Genomic DNA, 17,764 nt, shown 5'->3' with positions numbered 1-17,764 from the left:
TGCATAATCCACTTGCCATCATCAGTTTTCCAGTGATTGTTTGCTCCCCAAGAATAGATACAATTTCTAGAAATTGCATAAAAATATAAACTCCTACTTTAAGATTTGTTAAAAGCTTTTTAATTCCAGGCACACATTTCCTTTGAAAGGATAAATCTGTGTGTCATGAAGCAGAGATGCTTATTAGCCTGCTCTCTGGGATCTGCAGGTTTGTAGACGAAGCATCCAACCTTTCTTGTATTTTGAAATGTCATATCCAACTGCCTTTTAATGAAGATTCATTTACTCTTTTCACACTGTTAGGTCTGGTCTTTGGGGATGACTTCTCTCAGTTCACATAAATAGATCCTATTACTGGTAATGGGAGTTTTTACACATGCCTGTGGAGGTGAATAGGCATTGTAGCAATTTATGTTTAAACTTTCACAGTCATTTTTACTTAGCTTCCTTAAGATTTCAATGATGATCTCTTTTTGTCCCTAATTGCTGTTTGACACTGATTTTAGGCATTTGGTGATGGGTCTGAGGTTGTAACTTTAACAGGTGTAAGTATTTCTTTCCTCTGTTTCAGCTGAGAAGTTTTGAGAGTGAAATATTCACAGCCATTAAGAGACCTTCAATTTAATTTCTCATCATGCTTGTTCTGTAGTTCACATTAAGTCCAGAGTACCAAAAGACCTGAACAACTGGACTTTTAGACATCAGATAGCTGGCCATGGTGTTGGCCATGGCGTCTCAGGATGCTCAGAACTTCTTCCAGCCTCTGTCTTCCTGGATTTCTCGGGCATATGAAGCTCTCCAGCAAGCGGGAGGTGCATTATCTGCATCGTTGGTTAACGTAAGCAAACAAGACTCGAAATTGAGTGACAAGCTAGACCAGGACTTAGATAATATTCAGATTCAGGAAACTTACTTTGAAGATGAAGAACAAAGCAATGATTGGAGTCAAGAGGACACAAATTCCTTGTTTCTTGAAGTGGATCACTTCTCCTGTTGTAATAGTGATTTGCAGGACTCGGCCCAAAGTTCAAGCCCTAGACTTAGCCAACATGCAAAGGACTCATGTTCCATAATGTCCCAGTGGCCCAATCAGACCCTTGATGACCAGAAACCACCGCATGTGCTTTCTTCTATTGCTGAGGAAGAACATCACCTTGAAAAGCAAAGGAGTGGCCTTCAACATGGCTTTGAGAGCCAACTGTCTGGTATTTTAGAAAATGTTAATGGAAAAAAGCAAGGTAAGCTAGCCAGTAATCATTTTCTCTGGGTTCTTCCAAAGGACATTTCTAATTCTTTTATTTTGATTTGTTTTAGCTGTCATATGAATTTTATTTGTCTCTCTCTTATATCTTTACATACGCTGGCTTCTTAGAGATGTAATCTGTAGGGATATTTTCAATATATCACACTTTGGAAAATCCATGTTTATGGGCTCTATATTCCAAAACAGTAGTTCTGAGCAAGTGAAATGGTGAAAATGAATCTGTGGGTTCTGTTTGAGAAGCCCCTTGTGCACATGTCATGCTTTAAAAAAAATATCTTTTAAATTGTTCTCTTTTTTTTTCACTAGGTTAGGAATCTCTAGATGTTACTATATTATTCAGTGTGAAACCCTGTGCAAAAAGCCATCCTTGTTGCAAAATTTTCAGTTGCTAACACTTCAAGAACACTTCTCACAGTGTTTCACTGAGACATGATGTGAGATGACAGTAGATAGAAATCTTTGAAATAAGAATAGCTTGGTTTTCTTTAGCCTTGAATGGAAAGGACACATTTAAGACAAACTGCCTATAAAGCTCTATCCTGTCATAACTGAACATATAATGGGCCTTCAATAAATATATGATGAATATGGTGAAACTATAATTAACTTTGTAAAAGCAGCTGTTATATATGCTGGCACAAATTTTTTCATACTTCTAATGCTTTAAGCCTAAGTCAGGACATTCCATGTGGCTGAGGGACAGAGAGCTACATGATACGCAGAGAAAGGAATTAGGTGTGTATATGTGATTTGTGGTTGTAATACATACATAGTTCATGGAGACTATTGGATCTTTTATGTAATATAAAGGTAAAGTAATTAATTCTCTTCTTGTAGGGAGCAGGCATTTCTGGAATACTTCATAATCTCTTCATCTATATTCATGATTCCTCTTAGCTTTATCTTTTTAAGGAAATGTTTTATGCAGATATATGAAGTCTTGGAAAATGAGGAAACAATTCGTATTCTTTCTATAATGTTTCCTTGATACTTTTGCCCAAATTAAAGTAACATTAAATGCTAGAATAAATTGGAGAAAACAAGGTAGGCTGATATTCTTTCTGAATCTAATAAACTAAATAAGAACAATTTCAAATGTTTTAAAATCATCAGTAAATTCTAGAAATATCTGAGCAACCAATAGGATTTCTTAGATTTGATTTGAAATTTCTATTCCTATTTTAGAAAATTCTTGCTGAAGTTGAACTATGTTTAAAATTGTTAATAAATTTGGCTCAATAGATGCATCACACTTGCTTTTGTTCACTTTTGTAATTGTAATAATCTAACAGCAGTAAAACAGTTGCATTCATTTATTCATTCAAGAGATGTTTATTCACTACATTGTAGCCTCCAAAAGGTAGGGGCCATGTCATAGATTCATTTCTGTATCTTTAACATCAAACACAATATTAGGTATAGTTTTTCTTTTATGAATTGTGCTTTTGGTGTCATATCTAAGAAATCTTTGTGTAATCCAGGGCCCCAGAGTTATTTTCCCTATGGTTTATTCCAGAAATTTTAAAGTTATGGGTTTTACATTTAGAGCTATGATTCATTTTGAGGTAATTTTTTATATAATGCAAGATATAGATTGAGCTTTCTCTCCCACCCCCATATTGATGTTCAATCGTTCCTACACCATTTGTTGAAATGACTATACTTTCTTCATTAGATGCTTTGACATCATTGTCAGAAACCTATTGCCTATATACATATGGATCTGTTTCTGGACTCTATATTTTCCCATTAATGTATATTTGTATTCTTTCTCCAATAGTGGTCACTGTCTCGATCACTATAGCTTTATAATTAAGTCTTGAAATCAGGTAATGTGAGCCCTCCAACTTTATTGTATTTTAAAAAATGTTTTGGCTGTTCTATCTAGTTTGTTTGCTTTTTCAAATAATTTTTAGAATAAGCTTATTGATTTAAAAAAAATTGTGAATTTGATTGGAGTTGTGTTGAATTCATTGATCAGTTTGGAGAGAATGACATACTAATAATATTGTGTTTTTCAATCCATGAACATGGTATATCACTTCGTTTATTTAGTTCTTAAATTTTTTCATCAGTTTTGTAGTTTCTAGCATATAGGTCACCTATGTATTTTGTTAGATTTATACCTAAGTATTTGTTTTTTTAGATACTATTGTAAATAATACTTTCATAACTTTTAATTTCCAATTGCTACTTGCTAGTACTGTGTTTCCCTGAAAATAAGACTTAGCCAGACCATCGGCTCTAATGCATCTTTTGGAGCAAAAATTCTATTCTATTTTATTCTATTCTATTCTATTCTATTCTATTCTATTCTATTCTATTCCATTATATTATCTTATATTATTATATTATATAAGACCGGATCTTATATAATGTAATATAATAATATAATATAATAATATAATATAATATAATATAATATAATATAATATAATATAATACTGGGTCTTATATTAATTTTTGCTCCAAAAGATGCATTACAACTGATGGTCTGGCTAGGTCTTATTTTCAGGGAAACACAGTATATAGAAATAATACTGATTTTTGTATAATAACCTTGTATTATCACCAATTAGTCCTAATAGATTTTTTGGTAGCTATTTTGGGATTTTCTATATAGACAATGATATAATCTGTGAGAGAAATGACAGTTTTATTTCTTCCTTTTTAATATCTATGTCTATTAATTCTTTTTCCTGACTGATTACACTATATTATCAGTTTGAATGAGTGATGAACGTGGGTATCTTTGCCTTGATCCTGAGCTTAGTGGAAAAGCTTTGACTTTCACTATTACTTAGTAGTTAGGTGTAGATTTCTGTAGATGCTCTTTATCATGTTGAAGAAAATTCCCTTCTATATCAATTTGCTGAGAGTTTTTGTCAAAAAGGATTTTGAATTCTGTCAAATGGTGTTTTGCATTGGTTAAGCAGATCATATGATTTTTTTCTTGTTTAGTCTGTTGAAATGAATTATACTGATACATTTTTGAGTGTTTAAGTAGTCTTACCTACCTGGGATAAAATCCACTTGGTTATGGTATATTATTATTTTAATATATTGCTGGATTTGATTTGCTAATATTTTGTTGAGGATTTAAAAACCTCTATTTTCATTAGGGATATTAGTCTGTAGTTTTCTTTTCATGCAGTACCTCTGTCTGGTTTTGGTATCTGGGTAATGCTCGCCTCATAAAATGAGTTGTGAGATGTTTCTCCTTTCCTATAGTCTGGACAAATTTGTGTTCAATTAGTATTATTTACTTATTAAATGTTTGCTGGAATTTTCCTGTGAAGTCAACTGAGCTTAGAATTTTATTTTATTTTATTTTTTGTTGTGGGAAGATTTCAAAATACAAATTTAATTTCTTTTGTATGTGTAGGAATATTCAAGTTATATGTCTTTTTTTATTATTAGTTTCAGGTATACAAAACAACATAGTGATTAGACATTTATATACCTCACAAAGTGATAACCCCAATATGTCTATTACCCATCTGACACTGTACATAGTTATTATAATATTATTGACTATATTCGCTGTGCTATACTTTATATCCTGTGACTATTTTTTAAAATTATAGTTGATAGTTAATGTTATTTTATATTAGTTTCAGGTGTACATTGTAGAGGTTAGACATTTGTATAATTTATGAAGTGATCCCCCAGTATGTCTTTTTCTTAAGTGATTTTTGTCAATTTTCATTTTTCAAGGATTTTTTTTCATTTTATTTATGTTGTTGAATTTGTGGACATAGTGTTTTCTGGTTATCATTTTAATGTTTGTAGGGTTTATAGTAATCTCCCTCTTTATTTCCTGCTATTGGTAATTTTTGTCTTCTCTTTTTGTAGGAGGTTTTGTCTGTCTGGGTAGAGGATTATCATGGTTTTCCCTAAAGGAGTTCTGTAAGGCTTGAAGATAGTTACATATAACAAGTCCTATAAAAAAGTTTGTTTAAAGTTACAACAATTATGTACATAGTGACTTTTGGGATGATTTTGCCAAAGGTGATCTGGAAAGTTTCCACAGAGCAGATGATGTAGGACTGCCTACTGTGAGCACAGTCAGAATTTAACAGGTGAGTGGAGAGAGAAAGGCGTTCCAATTGGAGGAAATGGTGTGAGCACAGACATGTTGGCAAGCCAGACATTTTCAGGGATGGATTGTGAGGTTAGAGCTTAGGCTGCAAGTGGGAAGGTCTTTGCTTTTTGTGTTAAGGATTTAGCTTTTATCCTCTAAGCAGTTGGGAATCTCAAAAAGATGTTAATCAACAGTGAATGTAACAGCTATATGCGATGTCGGAGGGGTACCGTGTTTCAACGAAAATAAGACTGGGTCTTATATTAATTTTTGCTCCAAAAGATGCATTAGGTCTTATGTTCAAGGAATGTCATCCTGAAAAATCATGTTAGGGCTTATTTTCCGGTTAGGTCTTATTTTCGGGGAAACAAAGTAGTACATTGGGGGGGGGGTTATCACTTTGTGAAGGGTATAAATGTCTAACTATTACATTGTTTTGTACACCTGAAACTAAAAGAGTGACATGAACAGAGGTCTGTTTTAGAAGGATCACTCTAGTATCCGTTTGGAGGCTAAATTGGAGGAAAGAATATATGTCAGGAAGCTATTATCGTCGCTTGTAAGAAGAAACAGTGTGTAAAACAATATGCGTATATAAGGAGAAAGAGTCGTCATTATTTTGGTGTTGCGCCACTCAAAAGGCATCTCCAAAAGAGAGTCTGCCAGGGCTCTGGCAGAGCAATGAGGCACTCACGTATTACTGCTGGGTGGAGGCAGAAGTCCAGCTTTCCCTCTTGGCCTGCTTTAACCCTTGCAGGGCTGCACCTAATTAATGCTGGCTTGGGAGTTCCATCTCCCCATGTGATCTGCACTAACACCAAGCGGAGGCTAGCCTCATTACTTTGGGTGATGATGAAAATCCTGAGTCTCCACTAGACATCCTCTGACACCACGCAAGGGGAAGGGGCGGGGTGCATCATTACTTCCAGGTGGGGGTCCAGGCTTCACATGTGGTGTCCTCTGATACTAGGGGGGCACAGGATGCTCATTACTGGTCATCAAGAAAGGAAAGTCCTAGATCCCTACATGGTCTTCTCTGGCACCCCACAGTGGAGGTATTGGGGTACCTCATTACAGCCTGGTGAGGATGGAAGTTTAGGCCTCCCACTTGGCCTTTGCTGGTGTAGGTGAGGGTGGGGAACACAATTTCTTTTCTGTGCTCTTTGGCTGGAGTAGACATTTATTGTCTAAAAATTTTCTGTTTTGCTAGGCTGTTCCTTCCTGGTCCTTTGCCTACAGAGAGCAAGCTTTCCTCAAGGTCCATCCCCCCTTTTTTGTGCCCATTGGTATATCTGGGTTGCCAGCTTCTCCAGGTTCAAGTCTGACATAGATGAGGCAAAAGAGCGTAGGGCACTCACCATCATGTTGTTCCTTGCATCCCATGGTCCCTAGCCAGTCTGCCTTCTTTTCTGCACAGTTCAGTCTTCTTATCTTTGTTTTATCTACAATGTCTAGGGTTTTTAGTTGTAAGTAGGGAGAAGAATATGGAAAAGAACATCTATCTTTCTGGCGTGAAAGTCTTCAAATTAGTCTTTAATAGCATCATGATTTTAAATCTCATCACTTCTGTCCATTTCACAGTGAAAATAAGAACAATAGAAAATGATAAAGGATAGCATATATGCATACGCATAAGAAAATACGGGGCGAAACATTTCTCTGTAAAGACTTGTATGATGGCCCTTCTCAGTCAATGAAATATTTATTGAATGCCTACTATGTACAAAGTGCTGTGGGGAATGGACAAGTATACGCAAGGATAAGCCACGGGCCTCTCCTTCAGATTATTGAAAAGCTTATACCATTTATTTAATACGTTCCAGAAGGTGCAAAAATGGGTTTGATGTCCTGGCTCTTTGGTGGCAGTGGGAGTTGGGAATGCAGCAGAGACCTAGAATGAGACAGCCTCCTTGTTCCAATTCACTCATGACTTTATAGATGGAAGAGCTTTACTAAGTTGCCTCTAGGGAGCGTCCCTTTCTCTCTCCCTGATGTGATATAGCTCACTAATTTACTTCAAATGCCTATAGCAAATGAACAAAGCTCTCAGTCCTCTCTTTCCTTAAAATATTTAAATACCCCAGGGCCCTATGAAACTAGGATAAGGGACTGGACTCTCAGCTCTATGAATGTTAAAACACATTTTTTTTTTAAATTTTACCTGCTGGTTAAGTCTTAAATTATTTTCACATGCTAATTTCCCATTATACCAAGGGATCACGTGAAACGCAGTACATGGGCTGCTTTGCAGTCTATTAAAGAGATGTATTTGGAGATACAGTAGGAAAAGGAAGCATTTTAATCAGTGATTTACATGCACTTTTTAAAAAGACTTGTCAAGCCTGCTTTTCGCATTTAACCTTGAATTCTTTTCATAACGTTGTATCTTGATTTTATGTTTCTTAATGTGCCATATTTTTCTCCACAATAGATTTTAAGCTAAATTGGCCCAAAACAAGAGGGATGCTGAATGCTTTTTGTAACCATGGAAACATTTCTGGGCACTTACTGAGGACCTGGTTGCCAATAGTAATGTAACAGAGAAAATAGATACACTTCATTTAGCAGTTGCCTGTGATTAAGAGGCAGATATACTTATAGTGCCATCTCAAGATAGGCTTTTCGGTTTAAAGACCCAAATCCAAAACACCAAATTCTCAGTCAAGAAGCAATTATGACACCTTTGATATGTGATGGGACAGAGTTCTAATTGCATTTCAAAATCATCTTTGTTTTCAATTTTTCACCTCATACTTTTTTTTTTTTGAGGCTGTTTTTTTAACCACATGTGTTTGTTTCCAAGAAATATGCTTACTGTTTCCTGAAATAGCCTGCTAATGGAATTCATGTGTTCCAAGGATACTGACATATAGAACTTTAGAAACACTCTGGCTACATGGAATGTATTTAAAAAGTAGAACCAGTAGGCTTTGAAATCAGGGTGAAATAATTTGACTTCTTAATCAGATTATGAGGTTAAGATGATATGGAAGGGAGAATCATACAGTGTTCGTAGTGCTGGTTAGTACCAGGCTTTTATGGATTGAAGGTATTTTGTTCTGTTGATGTTCTTAGGCTGGTTTATGGCAATTGAGATTAAATGGTATCAGACAGTATAATACAGTTGATTTATAAGTCATACAGGCTTTATTGCCTTTCTATCGGGCGTGTTACTGCACATAGAACATTGCATCCTGCCTTTCCTTTATTCTCAATACTGGCACTTTGCTTTTTCTTTGCACAGTGCTTTCTTGAAAGTAAACCTATTCCTGGTTGAATTTAGCTTCATTTGTTAGTCCTTTATTTGATAGCATTTGCCATCATGTTCCCTGGTGGTCCAGATTGGTCCATTTTACTATTCTGCAAAAAGCTTCAAAATTTGCTTTCTAAAAGCTTCATGAAGTTAATTTTCTTGATATGTTGACCTGCATGTTTTAGAAAAGCTAGTTATTCATGAACATGCTAGGAGCTAACATTTAAGACAAGGAGATTATTGCCATTGTTATTTATTTTGCAATTTTGTGTCATTTTTAAAGGAGATATCAGACATGTAACAAAATCCTACATGGACAGAAGTTAGAACATACAACTTATATAAATGGCCAAAATATGGATTCAAATTTTACCTTGATTTCTGGGTATTATTATAATAGATGGTGGAACATTTTTAAGGACAAGTTTAAAATGAGAAAATAAAGTCCATTTTCTAATTTCCTAGTCTTATCATCATTAGGAATGACTTAGGAATTAGAGGTAAATTACACTGCAAATAAGCTTAAATTCTATTTTCATGACTCCCAAGGAACCAGAAAGTTTTCTTTAATAATGGATAATACAAAATCTCAGGAATGTATCTTTCTTGCAATGATCTGGCCTAATGGGGAAGAAGCTGGAGCCAGGTATGAACTACAAACTTAGTAAGACCTTTTTTTCTTTATTTTGCTAATTTTGTTTCTTCTTGTTTGAAGGAGAGTCTTACCTGTGTGCTTGTGTGTTATCGTTTTAAATACCATTGAGATATTATCCTCTTCTCTTCTTCCTTTCTTTTAATCTCCCATCATTGGTCAATCCCCTTTCTCCCTCTCCTGGTACTCTTCTCCAATATCCACCCCAGAGGAGAGAGAGTCTTGTTTCTGAAAAGGAGCCTTGTAATGAAGAGAGTTTCTGAGATGTGATTATAAGTTCCCGTTCCTTTGAGATCTTGTTAATTCTGCTCAGGGGGTGATCTAGGCCATTGTTAATGGAGTTTTTAGTGCCCTTTACACTTCCTAGTTTTTAAATTTATGAAACATTTCAAAAACATAGAAAGATATAACATGATATGACAAATACCCACAAACCCACCATTTAACTTTGCCAAATCTTAACATTTTTCCTTATTTAATTCAGATTTATTTTAAAGTAGCCATCTTGAACAGATATAATTGGAGTTCCCTGCAAACCCTTATTTGTTTTCTTTCCCTTCTCTCCTTACTAAAAGTACAACAAATCTAAATTTGGGGGTTATGATTCCTATTGTGTTTTTATTCTTTTGCTGCGAGTATTTGTATATCTGTAAATTACACATAACATAATTTTGTATGTTTTAAAAGTTTACACAAATGATATAATATTGAACATATTATTCTGCAACTTCTTTTTGCTTCCCACTAAATGTTATGCTTTTAAATTATTCAGATACCTGTAGATTTGGTTTATAGTAACTGCTGTACAAGTATAATTGTCTACTGTATTAATTAACATGTAATTTATCTATTCTTATATTGATGTAACTTTCCTTCTTATGAACACTAATTTATTTCCAAATTTTCACTACTACAAACAATTCTGCAATGTAAGTGTATCTTTGAGCACATATACTGGGGTTTATTTAGATGGGGTGTATGAAAGACACAGTCTTATTTTGAGCCCCTTTCTTTCACTAGGCAATTTCTTCCTGGATTGGGGTCCTTTGAATAGATTCCCTTGCCCTCCCTCGCTTTTTCTTAAGATGGTTCAAACTAGTTCCTTTTCTCTATAACCAAGAGAGCCATCAGCAAGAGGGTACTTAAGGCATTAAAAGAATCTAAGAGTTGTTTATGTTTTCCATAGCAAGTTTAAATAATGAATGAGTGAGAACATGAGGGAGTGATACCAAATTTTAGGGGGGTTACAGTTTACTTTCAAACTTTAATGAAAGTTATGAACCTGCTTATTCAGAAAATACATACATGATATACCAAAAAAATTTTGTAATGAAATTTTACGGGTTCATTTGCTGCCCAAAGTTCATCTGTGGTACTCCAGATTAATCTACAAGGTTTGCAAGAGAGAACTGGTGATAATACAGCCAGGAGTCAACCATTGTACCATTTCATTTGAAATTGTTTTTCTCCTAAGTAAATAAAGTTGGGGAAATACATTGGGATCTGTGCTGGCTTTTGAACTCTTATCTCTCAGCTCAAATCCATTCTTTCATATCCTGCTTTCGATATGGGGCTGGAATGCCAATCACTACAGGTCTCCTTTGCCAGTGGGTATTCTCCTATATTGTGCTAAAGGAGCATTAGAGGGCTATTGGAAGATAGGAGGAAGGGAGAAAGGACTTACATTTTCCTGCCTTTACTCACTGTTCTTGTTATGGGTGCCCCAGCATAGCCCTTCATACTGCTATCAGAGTTTGGGGTCTAGACTCTAACTTCTTTCAGCATTCACCCCACTCAAAGGTGGCAGCACTGGCCAGGCAGTTTCCCTTCCTCAGATGTCTCAGACCGAACTCTGTGGAGCTCTTCTTCTGAGATCCTGAATCACCAGCAGCAGCCAGGCGATGGCTCCTTCTCAGATGTCTGAGCCTCATATCCATAGGGACTTTCTTCTGAGTTTCTAATAACCTTGACTGCTTCGCTTTGCTTCCCCCACTGGAAGGATGGAAGCTACTTCCTGCAGTTACAACCTCTGGGCTATTTCCATGTTCTTTCTATTCATTCAATACCCAATATCTGTAGAACTAACTCTCTATATTAAATTCCCACTGTTGAAATATCTAGTGTGGTTCTGTTTTCCTCACTGGACCTTGACCAGTATAGTAATTAAAGAGTTGTCTAGGCTGTTGTGTAGATTTTGAAGTAGTCCAGATTAATTGTGCAAGAGCTAAAATCTGAAGACTTTCTGAAGGTGATAGGTAACTGGTAAAATGGATATCTAAGTCTTACCCATGTTTGATATTCACCAGGTAAACAAATATGTCAGGTGATTCTTGCCATGTAGAAAAGTAAAGCAGAATCTTATATAGCGTGGTCCTACATTTTACATAGAAAAATAAATGGACATGCAGTGGGGTGGGATGAGGAGTGTATTTGGTGGATTGATTGTAAAATGTGGCTTTACCCAAGTTTATTGGCATCTAGTTATCAGTAATACTATCCAGTTATTACTTTGCAATTTCTGCTGTTTTTGAAATTTTCAAAAAGTTTTTGCTTACGGATGTCAGGTGTGGGATTATCACAAGAGACATTGTTGTTTATGGAAAGACTTCACAAACTTTTATAGCATTTCAAAAATCGGTTTCCATGGGGGAAAAGAAACAGTTACAAAGTTGAAACTTCAAGCATTATCTCGTTAAGGTGTAATATTAGAGCCTATTTCAAAACCAAAATAAGAACTAGAAGTTTTTCTGGGACTACCTGGTTTTTATTCTATTTTGATCCTGCAAAAAACAGCCATTGCTAAACTTATGTATAGAAAGATGGAAAATTGTTCTTCTTCATTGAGACCTATAATACCAAGCATTTATTTCATTTGAGTCTATGCTAGATCAGCTTGTACATGAACCATTGTGTCTTACTCTGGATATTTCCCTTTGCAAGGTTGAACTTCCTCTTAACCATAAAGTGACGTTGAGGCAATATCGCTGATGTCCCAGAAACCATGCTATTAGCACAACTGAAGAAAACTAAGATTATATTGGGGTTTCTCTATTTCTTCTAAACAAAGAAGAGAGGGTAAGCTCAAGTAATTGATACATCTGGGAGCAAATCTGGATTCATGAGGTGTTTTATCCAGGAGTTCAAATATTACCTTTGGGAACTGGTTTCTCTTTCTCCACCTCCAGTCTCTTTCCACTTCCATTTGGGCCGGCTCTATTCTATGGTTTCATATGTAGTGAGACAGTTGCCAGAAGCTCCTGGTTTTACATCTTCTTAGATTATAATCCAGTGGAGAAAGAAATAACACTTTCTGGCAACTAAAAAAAGTATCCTGGGGTTAGCACCTATTGGCTTAATTCCCTTGCATTGGTTTGAAATATGTGGCAAGCCTAAGCAAACATGGAAATCAGGAAAATGTGATGCTCTGGTTGGCCAGGCCAAAGTCACATATCATTCTGCGAGTTGGTGGAGGGACAGCTTTATCAGAAATGTGGTCTGAACACGGAGGAAAGGTGGTTTACTTAAAGAAAACTGGGATTCCAGAAGGTGGAAGAATAGATATTGGGTGGCAAAAAATACAAGCGGTCTACTGGAAGAATCAGTGCCTTTCATGGATAACTCCACTGCTTTTATTACATTGTACACTGATTACAAGCCTGTTTCAAGGATGAGCCTAGATTCTTTGTGTCACCACATATGTTGTGAACACCTGCTTCTCAGTGCTTGGGGAAGCACATCTGCTACAAATCAGGTAAAGCAGTACCTCATTTGATAATTTCATTGATCATGGCCTCTCTCCTGGATGTTAGAAAATCTCCTAACTCATCTTTTTAGATTGGCTTAACTGTACAATTAACTGTATGGGATCTGTATTAGTTATCTATTGCTACACAACAAATTACCGCAAACTTAGAGGCTTAAAGGGACATGAGTTTATTATTTCAGTTTCTATGGAATGGTTAGCTGGGTCCTCCGTCCAGGATTTCACAAGGCTGCAATTAAAGTAACAGCAGGGCTGTATTCTCATCTGGAGGTTGGACTGGGGAAAAATCCACTTCCAAGCTTTCTCATTTATTGGCAGATTTGGTTTCTTTGCTGATGTAGGACTGAGGGCCCAGCTTCATGCTGGCTGTTGGTTGGAGGCCACCCTTCACTCTGGGAGTCTGTTTGTTGTTCCTAGAGGCCACCCACAGTTCTTTGCGACATGGGCTTCCCCAACATGGCTGCTTACTACATCAAGCTAGCAAGGAGAGCCTGCGGGCCCAAGGAATCTTATATTATGTAATGTAATCATACTTGTGTCATTCCATCCCCTTTTTCATACTCTACTGGTTAGAAGCATATCACAAAGTCCCATCCATGCTGAAAGGAAGGGGATCACAAAAGTATGAACGTTTTGGAGGTGGGGATGACCACCTTAGAGTCTGCCCACCACAGGATCCTGGATTGGCCATTTAAATAGAGAAATTACACCAAAGGTGGAAGCTGCTTACATGCCTTTATGTGAATTATTTGCTCTTACGGATTTTTTCAAAATAAGGAAATTATATTTTTGTAAAATCAATTGCTCCCTTCTCTATGCTGCTCTGCCAATGGTTCATCCAGGAATTTCTCATAAAAAGATTTGGGTTAGAATCTAAATCTATAGACCTGAATTGATTTCGAAATGGTAAAGAGTGTAAAAGGAATGCAAGCTTTGCAGGAAAACTTACCACTGGTACATGCTTTATCATGGGAAGTACCCAAGACACCTTGCCAAGAGTATTTATTGATTTTGTAGATTCCTCCGGGTGAAGAACTTCATGATTGCTAATATCAGTAATAACAAATAAACAGTGATAGGTATTTGATAAAGTATAACCTGAACTATGTGCTAGATATTTTATACTTGTATATATTATATTGTTTAATAATCATAATTTTATGAGGTGTGTCCATGCGTTGGTGGATGGATTATTATTCCTATTTTTAAAGAAAAGACAAGCATTTAGGGAGGTTCAGTAACTTGCTCAATGTCCCTAGCTGGTAAAGAAGCTGGGATTCCAAACCATGTGTGTCTGATTCAAAACATCAAGGTGCTTTCCTCATGTAGCCATTGTCCCAGAGTTGGTTGAAGTGTTCCCACTTCCATCCCACAAGAAGTCCAGCTCAACAGCTGTTACTGGCAACAAATTACTGGGTGTTACAAATTCTGACAGTGGACTTAAATGTTCCTAAGTTGAGTTTAAGGAATTAATGGGAAAATGGGCTGTATCTGCAGCCTTCATTTTCCTAAATCCTGTTTACTTCTTTACTAACTGCAGTTTGGCTTCTATTCTACCACTCCAATGTACATGCATTTGTTTGTATAATCAGCACCCCCTCCACCCTCCAGTTTACTTGCCTTATGTTGGCAGTGAACACTGTTGACTAGTCCTCCTTGGAAACTCATTCCTCACCTGGGTTCTGGACTCTGCTTGTTCCTAGCTTTCTCCTTGCCAATTCTACTCTCTCCTTTTCATTCACTTTCCTCTGCCTATTCCTTACGTATTGGTTCCCCTCTTACATGCTCTTCTATGACTTCCACTTTAAATCTGCATCTCTAATCTGGACCCCTCTTTTGAGCTCTGGGCTCATATATCCAATTGCCTTCACTTGGATGGTATCATGCATCTCAAATTCAACATGTTTAAAAACATAACTAATCATCTTCCTTTCTTATCTCTTTTCTGGAAAGTCAGTCATCAAAGTAAGATAGAAGCTTTTTTGGTTTTTGTTTTTTTCAGTTCCTTATCCCTCACAGCTCCCCAACCCGCCTGTATATATATTTTTTCAGTATGTACCAAATCCTATCAATTCTGTCTCTGCAATTTATCTTGTATCTGTTCAACTCCTTCCTATCTCCTCTAGTTTAATCGGATATATATCCTCTTCTGCCTGGTCTAGTTCAATAATGTTTTATCTGGTCTCTCTATTTTTATGTTCTTTCCAAATCTTATCCATTCTCTAGATTCCTCTCAGAATGTTCATTCTAAACTCTGCATCAGATTTCATATTTGCTCATACCAAACTCCTTCCAGGATGCCTTCTTCCCTTTGAAAGATGGACAGCCTTCAATGATTTGGGCCTGCTGTCTTCCAGCATCTGGAAACACCAAGCTCATTGCACACACAATGTTTGGTTTCTTCTCCCTGCTCTGATGCCTGCCTAGTGAAAACTGCTCATCTTTCAGGAGTCATCTCAAATATCGTTTCCTCTAGGAAGCTCTCTTAGTCTATTCAGGCTGCTATAACAAAAACGCTATAGACCGAGTGGCTTAAATAACAGTTATTTCAGTTCTGGTTGCTGGAGAGTCCAAGTTTAAGGCACCAGCAGATTCCGTGTCTAGTGAGAGATCACTTCCTGGTTAATGAACAGCTGTCTTCTTGTTGTGTCCGCAGATGGAGGAGGCAGCAAAAGAGCAATCCAAGGTCTCTTTTATAAGGGCACTAATCCCATTCATGAGGGCTCTATGCTTATGACCTAATCACCTCCCAAAGGCCCCACCTCCTCATACCATTACATTGCAAGTTAGGATTTCATCATGTGAATTTGGGGGGACACGAACAGTCAGTTGATAACAGAAGTCTTTCCTATCTTCTTTCCCCAGCTTCTGTCACATTCCCCGTATGTACCTCTCCTTCCCCACCCCCTGCCTTTTTCTGGCAGTTTTCTACTTCCCCTTCTGTGTTCCAATGGCATCTTGCATTTCTCAATGATATAGATTTTATATTGTATTTAATTTTTTTTTAAACGAGTGTACCCATCCAAGTCTGTAGGCTCTTTGATGGCAGAACATTGAGCACAATACCAGGAATAGTAATAAAAAGAAAATGAAAGAACAAAAACCTAATCTTAGCTGTCACCAGTATATCTCATTACCTTCAGGAAAATGATCAGCTTGTAAATATCCTACAAGTAACTATAGATTACATATTGTTTGGAGAATCTAGTCAATAACACTCTCCAAGTTTCTTAACACTTTTGACACTCTGTGTTGGAAAACAGGCCAAAAAAAAGACAGTATTTTGAGACTTGCCTTGACTTTCTCCACCCAGCATTAAAGAGGACTTAAAAGACAAGTGAAAATGAACTGTGAATGTCAGTGTGTTAGCCTTCACATGTAGCCGTTAGTTGTTTCTCTGAGATTCAGGGCAAAGCACATGAGTCCTGCCTCTGCAATTGAAGTAGGGAGCCCTGGTTGTACAGGAGGGGCTACTGTGGCATCACCATGTGGAGCAGTGGTGAATGGGCCCATCTCAGTCAACTTGGCAATGGTAAAACCATTACAACGTAGAGCCACCTGATAAGTCCTGGCGACATCTCCTGAGCATGCACCAGGGACAAAAGATCAAGGGAGCAACAACTCTCCTTTGGCATTCTAGCAGTAGAGATGAAGTCATATTTCAGTTCTCAGTGGCACAGACCCAAGTCATTTTCAAAGAGGTGTCTCCTTGTCAAGAGATTTTTAGCTAAGATGGGAGAGATGGTACCAATAAAATACTATCAGTCAGTATTAACACAGAAGAATAATTATTTTGCTGATTGTCAACTGAGTCTTTAAATTATTTCAGTTACATTTTTGGTTTAATACCTATGGTATTCATTATAATGGAATTCTTATCAAACTGAAAATATTTGACCCCCAAATGTGTTTCTGAAACTGCTGTGATTTTTATCTACATTAACTTTGTCTTAATATTTCTGGTGTACATGTTTGAGTTTCCCTGCTAGACTGTATAAATGCCTTAGAACAGGGACCATGTATTGATCTTCCCTGTATCCCATCACCACTGTGTTTAGCACTGTGACTTTCATTAGGACAATTAAGTTTGCAAACTTGTTGCAGTGATGTTGCTAACCTTTTTTGATATCAGAGGGATTATTCATTATGAATTTGTACCAACTGGACAAATAGTTAACCAAGTTTACTGTTTGGAAGTGCTGTTAAGTCTGAGTGAAAAAGTTAGACCACCTGCACTTTTCGCCAACAATTCATGGCTCTTGCATCACAACAATACACCAGCTCATACGGCACAGTCTGTGAGTTTTCAGCCAGTAAACAAATAGCTCTATTGGAACACCCTCTCTACTCACCTGATCTGGCCCCCAAAGATAAAGGAAATATTGAAAGGAAGACTTTTTTATGACATTCAGGACATCAAGGGCAATACGGCTACAGCTCTGATGGCCATTCCAGATAAAGAGTTCCCAAATTGCTTTGAAGGGTAGACTAGGTGCTGACGTTGGTGCATAGCTTCCCAAGGGGAGTACTGTGAAGGTGACCATTGTGATATTCAGCAATGAGGTACGTAGCACTTTTTCTAGGGTGAGTTCTCAAACTTAATTATCGGGGATTGTATGTTAGATTAACAATAAATGTTTCATTAATTAAGTTGGTGGGAAAGTTTATCTTAAAAGGTTCTGGTGTAGCTTTATTAGGCAAAATGGAAGACTCTGGGGGACATGTCGAAAGATACTTGTTTGCCTCTT

General features: G+C 36.8%; 1 protein-coding gene across 5 annotated transcripts in view; it reads left to right on the top strand.

Annotated features, from left to right (window-relative positions):
- The window catches only part of SYT16 (synaptotagmin 16), a 225,984-nt gene that overhangs the window by 118,825 nt on the left and 89,395 nt on the right, over positions 1-17,764 (top strand). The window contains exon 2 of one of the 5 annotated variants that reach the window (XM_074327394.1): positions 572-1,238. The exons of the other annotated variants lie outside the window; for them this stretch is intronic. Within the exon in view, the coding sequence (XP_074183495.1) occupies positions 716-1,238 (523 nt within the window). The 5' untranslated portion in view covers positions 572-715. The remainder of the gene's footprint in view (positions 1-571; positions 1,239-17,764) is intronic. 5 annotated transcript variants of the gene reach the window in all.

This window comes from Rhinolophus sinicus, linkage group LG03, assembly GCF_036562045.2.
Source record: "Rhinolophus sinicus isolate RSC01 linkage group LG03, ASM3656204v1, whole genome shotgun sequence".
NCBI classification, from domain to species: domain Eukaryota; kingdom Metazoa; phylum Chordata; class Mammalia; order Chiroptera; family Rhinolophidae; genus Rhinolophus; species Rhinolophus sinicus.
This window is presented reverse-complemented; position numbering and strand designations above follow the sequence as displayed.